The sequence below is a fragment of the Ranitomeya variabilis genome, chromosome 3 (genome assembly GCF_051348905.1).
Source record: "Ranitomeya variabilis isolate aRanVar5 chromosome 3, aRanVar5.hap1, whole genome shotgun sequence".
Taxonomy (NCBI): Eukaryota; Metazoa; Chordata; class Amphibia; order Anura; family Dendrobatidae; genus Ranitomeya; species Ranitomeya variabilis.
The window spans coordinates 453,369,194-453,381,656 of NC_135234.1; the positions used below are offsets into that span (position 1 = coordinate 453,369,194).

The window sequence follows — 12,463 nt, forward strand, 5'->3', positions numbered from 1 at the left end:
ACCTTCGGCAGGCATGCTCTGGCGCTGCAGCATGATTGAACCTATAATGTGTATTTAATTATTTTTTTATGTTATACATTAACTAGATGGCAGCCCGATTCTAAAGAATCGGGAGTCTAGAATCCATATATACTTTATTTATTCAAATGTAAGAATAATACAATTAATAAATAATAGTAAGAAAGAACAAAAAATGGCTGCACTCACCAGCTCTTGACAATTCTTGTTATTTAAGGTACAGTTACACAGGATCCATGAACATGCTTATGAGGGGAGTGATGAAAGACATCAGACAACAACTTTGCGTGTTGTGGCAAATGCCACAACAACGGTTCTTTGCTTAAGGCCATGTTCACACAGTGCGTTTTTTACCGCGGAACCGCAGCGGTTTTGCTGCTGCGGTTCCGCAGCTTTTTTCCATGCAGGGTACAGTACAATGTACCCTATGGAAAACAGGAACCACTGTGCACATGATCCTGAATTTAAAAAAAAAAGCCGCGCTGAATAGCTGCGGGAAAAAAGAAGGAGCATGTCACTTCTTTGCCCGAAACAGCAGCGGTTCTGCACCCATAGACCTCCATTGTGAGGTCAAACCCGCAGTAAAACCCGCAGATCAAAAATATATCTGCGGGTTTTATTGCGGTTTGTGGTGCAGAACCGCTGCAGCCGGAAGTGCGGGGAAGTGGCTGGAAGTGCGTGGGCGGAAGTGCTTGGGCGGAGAGACATGGAAGCATACCGTCGCATGGGGATCGTGTCGGCCGTTTGATTGATTTGGTATGTGTGTGTGTGTGTGTGTATGTGTGTGTGTGTGTGTGTGCGTGTGTGTGTGCGTGTCCCCATGCGACGCTAGTGCCACCATTGTGCTAAGTCGCCATATGGGACTACTACTCCCATCCGGTATTAGGATGGGAGAGTTGTCCCTGTGTCCGGCGACTTAGCACAGTTGTAAAGTTACACAAAACACACACAGTACACATACATGACACACAGTACAGTACATACAACATATAACACAGAGTATATACTCACCAACAGCACACTTGTGGGCGAAGCCCTCGATCCTCCAGGAAAAAATCACAAAATAAAAAATCAAATTCATACTCCCTGTCCGCAGAATCCATAAAACGAGTGTCCCACGCCGATCGGCTGCTCTCCGGCGATACACTGCCAGGAGCGAAGCTCCTAGCAGTGTATCGCGTACTGTTCCGGAGTTCAATGACTCCGGCGTCTCGGTTAACGGCAGTACAGCTGCGTTGAACTTTCCCACTCAGCACTGCCGTTAAGCGAGAGTGCCGGGGTCAATGACCGCCGGTAAACTCGCTCGCGCATGCGCAGTGACACACCGACAGGAACTATGGCTCCTGTCAGTGTGTTGCTGCAGCCGTGGAGAGCAGACATATCTCTGGATGTGTCTGTTCTCCATGGAAAATCTTCGTGGGATACGTGGCACTTAAATACGTGGCAATTAAATACGTGACACGTGGCACTTATACGTGATACGTGTCACTTAAATACGTGATACGTGTCACTTAAATATGTGATACGTGTCACTTAAATATGTGATACGTGGCACTTAAATACGTGGCACGTGGCACTGAAATACGTGATACGTGGCACTTAAATACGTGGCACTGAAATACGTGATACGTGGCACGTGGCACGTGGCACTGAAATACGTGATACGTGGCACTTAAATACGTGGCACGTGGCACTGAAATACGTGATACGTGGCACTTAAATACGTGGCACGTGGCACTGAAATACGTGATACGTGGCACTGAAATACGTGGCACGTGGCACTGAAATACGTGATACGTGGCACTGAAATACGTGGCACTGAAATACGTGGCACTGAAATACGTGATACGTGGCACTGAAATACGTGGCACTGAAATACGTGGCACTGAAATACGTGGCACTGAAATACGTGGCACTGAAATACGTGATACGTGGCACTGAAATACGTGGCACTGAAATACGTGGCACTGAAATACGTGGCACTGAAATACGTGATACGTGGCACTGAAATTCGTGGCAATGAAATACGTGGCACTGAAATACGTGATACGTGGCAGTGAAATACGTGGCACTGAAATACGTGATATGTGGCACTGAAATACGTGGCAATGAAATACGTGGCACTGAAATACGTGATACGTGGCACTGAAATACGTGGCACTGAAATACGTGGCACTGAAATACGTGGCACTGAAATACGTGGCACTGAAATATGTGATACGTGGCACTGAAATACGTGGCACTGAAATACGTGGCACTGAAATACGTGATACTGAAATACGTGGCACTTAAATACGTGGCACTTAAATACGTGGCACTTAAATATGTGGCACTGAAATACGTGGCACTGAAATACGTGATACGTGGCACTGAAATACGTGGCACTGAAATACGTGGCACTGAAATACGTGGCACTGAAATACGTGGCACTGAAATACGTGGCACTGAAATACGTGGCACTTAAATATGTGGCACTGAAATACGTGGCACTTAAATATGTGGCACTGAAATACGTGGCACTGAAATACGTGATACGTGGCACTTAAATACGTGGCACTTAGGCTATGTTCACATTTGCGTTGTGCGCCGCAACGTCGGCGCCGCAACACACAATGCAAACAAAAACACAGCAAAACGCATGCACAACGCTGCGTTTTGCGCCGCATGCGTCCTTTTTTTGATTGATTTTGGACGCAGCAAAAATGCAACTTGCTGCGTCCTCTGCGCCCGGATGCGTGCGCTGCAGTGACGCATGCGGCGCAAAACGCAAGTGCGACGCATGTCCATGCGCCCCCATGTTAAATATAGGGGCGCATGACGCATGCGGCGACGCTGCGGCGCCCGACGCTGCGGCGCAGACCGCAAATGTGAACGTAGACTTAAATAGCTGGATAGAGCTGGATCCGCGGGCTGTGATCTGGCCCACGCTCAGCACTCTGCGGAGCGCTGTCATTCAAAACACGTCCACTCATTTTGGTGTTTAGTCCCAAAATGGAGGATGGAAGAAAAGGGTTGGACAAGGAAATGACATCATTTCTTTTTTTTTTCCCCCACTGCAGTTAAAGCTTTATTTGTGTCAAACACAGACAATCTGCAGAGAAAACTGCATAAAAAACCGCACTAAAAACCGCATCAAAAACGCACCAAAAACGCACCAAAAACGCACCTGCGTTTTCTGCCAAGAGCTGCGGTTTTTGACCTGAAAAAAAAGGATTGAAATCAGGAACGTGTGAACATACCCTTAGAACAATAATGTAAATAATAAATAATATGTATCAATAACTATTATTGTATATTGGTATGTTCTTTCTTGGCACAAATTGCAGGAAGTAGTATTCTAGGCAATTATATATTAGATGGGCATTTCCTGAAGGAAATACATGGTGCTTGAACAGCGCTACCAGCTTTACAGCAGCACTTTTCACACACGGGACTGGGGGGCGCGCTTACTTTTGCACCCGGGGCCGGGGGCGCGCTTACTTTTGCACCCGGGGGCGCACTTACTTTTGCACCCGGAGGCGCACTTACTTTTGCACCCGGGGGCGCACTTACTTTTGCACCCGGGGGCGCACTTACTTTTGCACCCGGGGGTGCACTTACTTTTGCACCCGGGGGCGCACTTACTTTTGCACCCGGGGGCGCACTTACTTTTGGGGCCGCACTTACTTTTGGTGGGCGGGGCTCCTCGGCCTCCGATTTGGTTGGTGGGGCCCCTCGTCCTCCGATTTGGTGGGTGGGGACCCTCGGCCTCCGATTTGGTGGGCGGGGACCGGCCTCCGATTTGGTGGGCGGGGACCCTCGACCTCCGATTTGGTGGGCGGGGACCCTCGGCCTCCGCTTTGGTGGGCGGGGCCCCTCGGCCTCCGATTTGGTGGGCGGGGTCCCTCTGCCTCCGATGTGGTGGGCGGGGACCCTCGGCCTCCGCTTTGGTTGGCGGGGCCCCACGGCCTCCGATTTGGTGGGCGGGGTCCCTCTGCTTCCGCTTTGGTGGGCGGGGCCGCTTGGCCTTCGATTTGGTGGGCGGGGACCCTCGGCCTCCGATTTGGTTGGCGGGGCCCCTCGGCCTCTGATTTGGTGGGCGGGGACCCTCGGCCTCCGATTTGGTGGGCGGGGCCCATCGGCCTCCGATGTGGTGGGCGGGGCCCCTCGGCCTCCGATTTGGTGGGCGGGGACCCCCAGCCTCCGATTTGGTGGGCGGGGCCCCTCAGCCTCTGATTTGGTTGGCGGGGCCCCTCGGCCTCCGATTTGGTGGGCGGGGACCCTCGGCCTCCGATTTGGTGGGCGGGGCCCCTCGGCCTCCGATTTGGTTGGTGGGGCCCCTCGGCCTCCGATTTGGTGGGCGGGGACCCTCGGCCTCCGATTTGGTGGGCGGGGACCCTCGGCCTCCGATTTGGTGGGTGGGGACCCTCGGCCTCCGATTTGGTGGGCGGGGACCCTCGGCCTCCGATTTGGTGGGCGGGGCCCCTCGGCCTCCGATGTGGTGGGCGGGGCCCCTCGGCCTCTGCTTTGGTGGGTGGGGCCAGGCCCCTCGGCCTCCGCTTTGGTGGGCGGGGCCGCTTGGCCTCCGATTTGGTGTGCGGGGACCCTCGGCCTCCGCTTTCCTGGGCGGGGCCCCTCGACCTTCGATTTGGTGGGCGGGGCCCCTCGGCCTCCGATGTGGTGGGCGGGGCCCCTCGGCCTCCGATGTGGTGGGCGGGGCCCCTCGGCCTCCGATTTGGTGGGCGGGGCCCCTCGGCCTCCGATTTGGTGGGCGGGGCCCCTCGGCCTCCGATTTGGTGGGCGGGGACCCTCGGCCTCCGATTTGGTAGGCGGGGCCCCTCGGTCTCCGATTTGGTGGGCGGGGACCCTCGGCCTCCGATTTGGTGGGCGGGGACCCTCGGCCTCCGATTTGGTGGGCGGGGACCCTCGGCCTCCGATTTGGTGGGCGGGGACCCTCGGCCTCCGATGTGGTGGTCGGGGCCCCTCGGCCTCCGCTTTGGTGGGCGGGGCCGGGCCCCTCGGCCTCCGCTTTGGTGGGCGGGGCCGCTCGGCCTTCGATTTGGTGGGCGGGGCTCCTTGGCCTCCGATTTGGTTGGCGGGGCCCCTCGGCCTCCGATTTGGTTGGCGGGGCCCCTCGGCCTCCGATTTGGTGTGTGCTCTGCCTGGGGCCACTGTGCTCTGCCTGGGGCCCCATATGCTGCCTGGGGCCCCTGTGCTCTGCCTGGGGCCCCATATGCTGCCTGGGGCCCCTGTGCTCTGCCTGGGGCCCCTGTGCTCTGCCTGGGGCCCCATGTTCTGCCTGGGGCCCCTGTGCTCTGCCTGGGGCCACTGTGCTCTGCCTGGGGCCCCATGTTCTGCCTGGGGCCACTGTGCTCTGCCTGGGGCCCCATAAGCTGCCTGGGGCCCCTGTGCTCTGCCTGGGGCCCCATGTTCTGCCTGGGGCCCCTGTGCTCTGCCTGGGGCCCCTGTGCTCTGCCTGGGGCCCCATATGCTGCCTGGGGCCCCTGTGCTCTGCCTGGGGCCACTGTGCTCTGCCTGGGGCCCCATAGGCTGCCTGGGGCCCCTGTGCTCTGCCTGGGACCACTGTGCTCTGCCTGGGGCCCCATATGCTGCCTGGGGCCCCTGTGCTCTGCCTGGGGCCACTGTGCTCTGCCTGGGGCCCCATATGCTGCCTGGGGCCCCTGTGCTCTGCCTGGGTGTAGGACACTGGTGACATCACTTATCTCCGGACATTAGCTCCGGACATTAGCTCCGGACATTACCTCCGGACATTAGCTCCGGACAAAGCCACGGAAGTTGGCACAAATTGCAGGAAGTAGTATTCTAGGCAATTATATATTAGATTCCTAAAAAAAAAAAAATGAGCCTGAAAGTCGTCGATCTGATAGATGCTACTGCGCTGGCGCTGGTGGTGCCATCTTGGAGGAGGCAATTTTTGTTTTCTCTAGCAAGATGGTGCTGCCGGTGCCTGCGCAGTAGCAGCTATCGGATTGCTGGTAGCAGGCACAGCAGGTGCCATTTTCAGACAGATTTTATTTTTTTTTAGGAATTAATGTATATCATAAAAAATAATTAAATGCACATTATAAATGCAATAATGCTGCAGAAGGTGATTTTTGTTTTTTCAATATTTAGAATATTCATTATGTAAAATAGGGGAGACGGTCACTCTGGGATCAGTAGCCTGTCAGAAGCCATACAGATAAATAGCTAGTCAGAGCACCACATAAAGACCCCCCCACAGGCCACCCCGGAGCACGAGCATATCATTAAATGAAAACTGAAAATAAAGATTAAACAACAACCACAAGACGTATTTCATAACTCCAGGTATCATTTAAATCAGTATAACGATGCTATCCTGACACTGTCTGTAGATTATTTGCCACAATCCTGCTGACATTTTCCCTTTAAAAATGCTGTGACAGATTTCTGTTGACCTGGAAATAGACTGCCACATTAAAAAAAAAGTTTAACATCTTCGTAAATATTGTATCGGATGACTCAAGATTGTAGTAAATCAAACAAATATAATGCAATTTAAGAAAAGTTAGGGTTAATAAAAATTACTAGTCACCCCAATGGTTTCCAGTGGTTTTAGTTATCTTGCTGCACTGATCACATGATATACGTTCATATGGCTGCTGCAGCCAATCACTTACTTCAGCAATACTGTACCAGAAAATCCTAAACAACACTTTTATGATAGAGATCAAATGCAAAGTCGGGTTAACCACTGCCCAGATGATGACTACTTCTCCCTACCAACACTTGCCAGTAATATCTTTGGATGCCTTTGTAGCGGAGGTTAGGGTGGGAGCTAAAACCCTAACCAGCATCATTCTTTTTACCTGCACTGTGAACTGGCTATTTTAACAGCCATTTTAGAAGGGTTAACAAGAACCTACCAATTCCAACCCCAGCTGGGGCACCAAGTTCTACATATAGGGGTTATACAGGGTAAGAAAAACATGGCTGTTGTCTTGCAAAAATAATGTCACATCCGTCTCTGGCTGTACCTGTGTATTAACAGCATTAAACTTCAATAGCACACACAAAATGTGTTCAGGTGTAGTACTTGTCCTGGAACATTGTTATGTAACTATTAAAACTTTTTTTTAATACTGTAGAACAGATATATGGTGCATCTTATGTCAAGAAATAAATAACACACAGAAACGCAAAACTGTCCTGAGGCTTTACAGTGGTATTTATCATATACAGCAGGTGAAATAAGTATTGACCATGTCACCAGTTGCTTAAGTAAATATATTTTTAAAGGTGCCATTATCATGAAATTCTCACCAGATGTCGGCAACAACCCATCCAATCCACACAGACAAAGAAATCAAACCATAGATGTTCATAAATTAAGTAATGTGTAATTATGAGAAATTACACAGGGAAAAAGTAATAAACATGCTTGCTGGCATTTAATACTTCATGCAAAAGCCTTTGTTGGTGATGACAGCTTCAAGATGCTTCTTGTATTGAGAGACTAGTCACATGCATTGCTCAGGTGTAATTGTGGCCCATTCTTCTACACAACCACTTGTAGGTTTAATGGGCTCCTATGAACTCTGAGCTTTAGTTCCTTCTATACATTTTCTGTTGGGTTCAGGTCAGGTGCCAGCAGCTTTATTTTCTTTCTCTGAAACCAATTGAGAGTTTATTTCGCTGTGTGTCTGGTATCACTGTCTTTCTGAAATGTCCACATTTGTTTCATCTTCATCATCCTGGTAGATGGCAGCATATTTACAGTGCTGTAATCTGAAAAACAGCCCCACACATCATGATGTTCCCACCTCCAAACTTCACTGTTGGTATGGCGTTAATGGGGTGATATGCAGTGAGTTTTGGCCTCCAAACATGGTGTGTATTGTGTCTTCCAAAGAGTTCAGTTTTGGTCTCATCTGACCAGACTCAATTATCCCAGTATTTCACAGGCTTGTCTAAATGTTGTTGAATAAACTTTAACCCCTTTCTGACCTCGGACGGGATAGTACGTCCGAGGTCAGATCCCCTGCTTTGATGTGGGCTCCGGCGGTGAGCCCACATCAAAGCCGTGACATGTCAGCTGTTTTGAACAGCTGACATGTGCGTGCAATAGCGGCAAGTGGAATCGCGATCCACCCGCCGCTATTAACTAGTTAATGCCGCTGTCAAACGCTGACAGCAGCATTAAACTACCGCTTCCGGCGGCCGGAAATGCGCTCATCGCCGACCCCCGTCACGTCGGGGGTCAGCGATGCATCACCATAACAACCAGAGGTCTCCTTGAGACCTCTATGGTTGTTGATGCCAGCTTGCTGTGAGCGTCACCCTGTGGTCGGCGTTCATAGCAAGCCTGTAATTCTACTACATAGAGGCGATCTATGCTTCGCCTCTATGTAGCAGAGCTGATCGAGTTGTGCCTCCCATGGAGGCTATTGAAACATGGCAAAAGTTAAAAAAAATATTTAAAAAAATCTGAAATAAATAAAAAAAATGTAAAAGTTTAAATCACCCCCTTTCGCCCCATTCAAAATAAAACAGTAAAAATAAAATCAAATATACACATATTTGGTATCGCCGCGTTCAGAATTGCCCGATCTATCAATAAAAAAAAAGGATTAACCGGATTGCTAAACGGCATAGTGAGAAAAAAATTCAAAACTCCTGAATTAAGTTTTTTTGGTCGCCGCAACATTTCATTAAAATGCAATAACGGGCGATCAAAGGAACGCATCTGCACCAAAATGGTATCACTAAAAACGTCAGCTCGGCGTGCAAAAAATAAGCTGTCACCCGACCCTAAATCACGAAATGGAGACGCTATGGGTATCGGAAAATGGTGCAAATTATTAATTTTTTTTTAGCAAAGTTTGGAATTTTTTTTCACAACTTAGATAAAAAATATGTTTGGTGTCTATGAACTCGTAATGACCTGGACAATCATAATGGCCGGTCAGTTTTAGCATTTAGTGAACCTAGCAAAAAAGCCAAACAAAAAACACGCATGGGATTGTACTTTTTTTGCAATTTCACCGCACTTGGAATTTTTTTCCCATTTTCTAGTACAAGACATGGTAAAACCAATGATGTAATTCAAAAGTACAACTCGTCCCACAAAAATAAGCCCTCACATGGCCATATTGACGGAAAAATAAAAAAGTTATGGCTCTGGGAAGGAGGGGAGCGAAAAATGAACGCGGAAAACTGGAAAATCCCAAGGCCATGAAGAGGTTAAATGTGCTTGAACATGCTTTTTGTTCAGCAATGGAATCTTGAGTGGTGAGCGTGCATACAGTCCATGGAGATTAAGTTCATTACTTACTGTTTTCTTTAAAAAAAAATGTCCTCAGTTGGTCCTTGGCTCTTGGACAAAACTTCTGATAATTCTTTTCATTCTTCTTCCTGAAATTTTTCAGGGAGCATATGATTGTGGCGAGTTTATAGTTACGTACGGTAAGTGATGTTCTTTCAACTTCTGGATTATGGCCCCAACAGTGCTCAATGGAACTTTCAGTAGATTAGAATATCTTCTGTAACCAATGCTGTGGAGACACGGGGGGTCAGTAGTTTGCTAGCCAAAACCGCATGGACCAGGGTTTATCCCACCAAACGCCAACTCTCCTTTTACCGTGGGCATAATACTATTCAGACAACACAGGGTGAGGGTAAAACAGTGTGGCGGTACTTTATTTAACTACAAAACAGGCAAATAACATATAGAAGAGACCCAGCAAAACACCCAAGAGAGTGAAAAATTACAGATTCTCACCCTTCCGCTGACTCGCCGGGATAAAAGCAGCCATAACTTCCAGGGCTGACTACCTCCACCTGTGGCACGCAAAGAGAGGAGGTAATGACAAGCTTAGGAAGTTGACGGTCCATTGAGATTCAAGGATAAGTGACTGAAGGGTCACAACCTGACTTCTAAGTACATCTTCTTGGAGCCAGGTGACTGGTGGGTCCCAATCCTGGCTTTCCCAAATGTATCCATGGGGCTCAGGTGACGGGTGGTTCCAAATCCTGACTATCCCAAACATATCCATGGCTTCAGTGATGATCAATAGAGCAGATCTGTATTCTTTCAACCGGGCCCGTGGTCCCCAAAGCTGGCATTCTGTAGAAAGTAAAATCTGTGTCCCTCGTGATGGAGCCATAATATCTTAGCTGCTGTCTTTAGAGTGTTCCTGGCTGTGGTTTTGTAAAGAGTCTCTGGTTCTCTTGTATATCTGGATGACTTGGATAACCTTTTACAGAGGCATATCCCACTTACATAGTTCATAAGTTTTGTCCTTCAAGCCTATGTGTAATCAACATATCAGCAAATAGCATTATTCAGTGAACCTGCATACCTGATTTGCAAAGATAGCAGTACAGTAAACTGTAGGAGCTGATATAAGAGGTAAATAACAACCATTCATCAATTTACAAATATCAATTTAACCTACAAGAAGAGTCAACATTTCAGACTCTAGGCCAACTGAATCAAGAAACACATACATTCAAAAGTCAATATGTAGATAACAGTCTATTCTTAGTGGCTTACTGAAAATAGACATCTGGTTAATTAAGATAAAATGCTGTGCCATCAGAAGTGCCATCAGTATATTTTGCAACAATAAGGTTACGAAGGTCTTGAGACAGCTCACTGGTATTACCCATCATGAGATGTTTCTTGTGTGGCACCATGGTAAGGAGGCACCTTTTTATAGACCATTAGTTGAATCAGCTGATATTATTTTCACTAAGTGGCAGGATTTCTTTCTAATTACTGATAGATTTCATCTGGTGTCATGACCGCTTTTTGCACTTCTCTTTCTTCGTATCTTCAGTACTTTTTCCCTGTGTCATTTCTCATTATTACACATAACTTAATTTATGGACATATATGGTTTGATTTCTTTGCCTCTGTGGCTGGATGGGTTGCTGTCGACATCTGGAGAGAATTTCATGTCAATAGCACCTTTAGAAATATATTTACTTAGAAAATTGGTGGCATGTTCAATACATAGTTCACCCGCTGTATGTGTACATGTACATAGGATTAAAGGGGCTATTTTGCATGGGAGAATTGTTTTGTAGACAGGTTGTAAAAAAATTCTTATTTTAGCTTGCTCTAAGCTGTTTTGCAATGTATTTTTACTGGCTAAATAACTTCTTTAAGAAATTGCTTTGTTACAATCAAAAATATTTTTTTCAATTATTTTTCACTGTTCTCTTAAGCTCCAGAGTTGGCGTTTTCTTGTGTGGACCGGAAAACCTCGCAGAGACCCTCAGCAAATTGTCAATTGCCAATTCCAGTGTGGATCCTAGAGGGGTGCACTTTATTTTCAATAAAGAAAACTTCTAGTTCAGCAGAAATTGTCCATTCATGTATTCATTAAAACTATCCTTTGCTTTCAAAACCCTAAAGATTCTGATACTTTGAGGTTCTCTGCCTGAAAACTTGTTAGCTATCTATTCTCTCTCCCTTAGTATTTTGAGAATGTGATTTCTTCTATTGCATGAATAGTTACAGACTACTAGGTCCAATGAGCTCTGTTGTTCACTAGTTTCTACAGAATTCAATATGTGGGAATCCTTGCCTTGAATACTTTTATTGTGGTTTATCTACAGTACTTTGGAGAATGGGCTTGTATAATATTCTGAACACTAGCATAGAATACGTAATTATTACTGAATTGCTTCCTATCCGCTTTCAGCCAAGCTTATTTCTTTCAAAAGATGTCTGAAAATGTAAATTGTTGATAATAAGATGTAAGGTATAATTTCACTATGAATGCTTTACAGTTGAAGATTCATGAATCATGAATCTACAAATATTGTTATGTTTATGCATCCAATTTCATTTTCTTTGCTACCCACTGATTGTGCAAAAATGTTTATATTAAAAATAAAGAATATTTGATAACTAGTATTATTTTTTTAGATGTTTTCCTTTGCATTTTGCACATAATACATTTCATTTTGGTTCTTCAGTTTAAAGTGCACCTGATAGCTACAATCATGTAAGGAAAAACTTGTCACTCAAGCAGAGAGAGGCAGGGAGAAGCACCAGGACAGGCCTCTAAGACTAGTCACCTGTGTGGTATGGTCCCAGGCTAGGTAAATGTATGTTTAATTTGTCATTCTACAGTATTTCAGAGTAAAACACACCTGCCTCAAATGATGGATCTAAACTCTAATTCATGCTGCCTGTACAGTGGGTACAGAGAGTATTCAGACCCCTTGAATTTTTTCACTCTTTGTTTCATTGCAGCCATTTATTAAATTCAAAAAAGTTCATTTTTTCTCATTAATGTACACTCTGCACCCCATCTTGACTGGAAAAAAACTGAAATGTAGAAATGTTTCCATATTTATTAAAAACGAAAAACTGAAATATCACATGGTCATAAGTATTTAGACCCTTTTCTCAGACACTCATATTTAAGTCACATGCTGTCCATTTCCTTGTGATCCTCCTGGAGAAAGT

The 12,463-nt window shown here is 46.9% G+C and overlaps 1 protein-coding gene across 1 annotated transcript in view; it reads left to right on the forward strand.

Annotated features, from left to right (window-relative positions):
* The window catches only part of CYBB (cytochrome b-245 beta chain), a 73,597-nt gene extending 61,693 nt beyond the window's left edge, over window positions 1-11,904 (forward strand). Inside the window, exon 13 of the mRNA XM_077296572.1 lies at window positions 11,212-11,904. Within this exon, the coding sequence (XP_077152687.1) occupies window positions 11,212-11,338 (127 nt within the window). The 3' untranslated portion in view covers window positions 11,339-11,904. The remainder of the gene's footprint in view (window positions 1-11,211) is intronic.
* The last annotated feature ends 559 nt before the right edge of the window (window positions 11,905-12,463 follow it).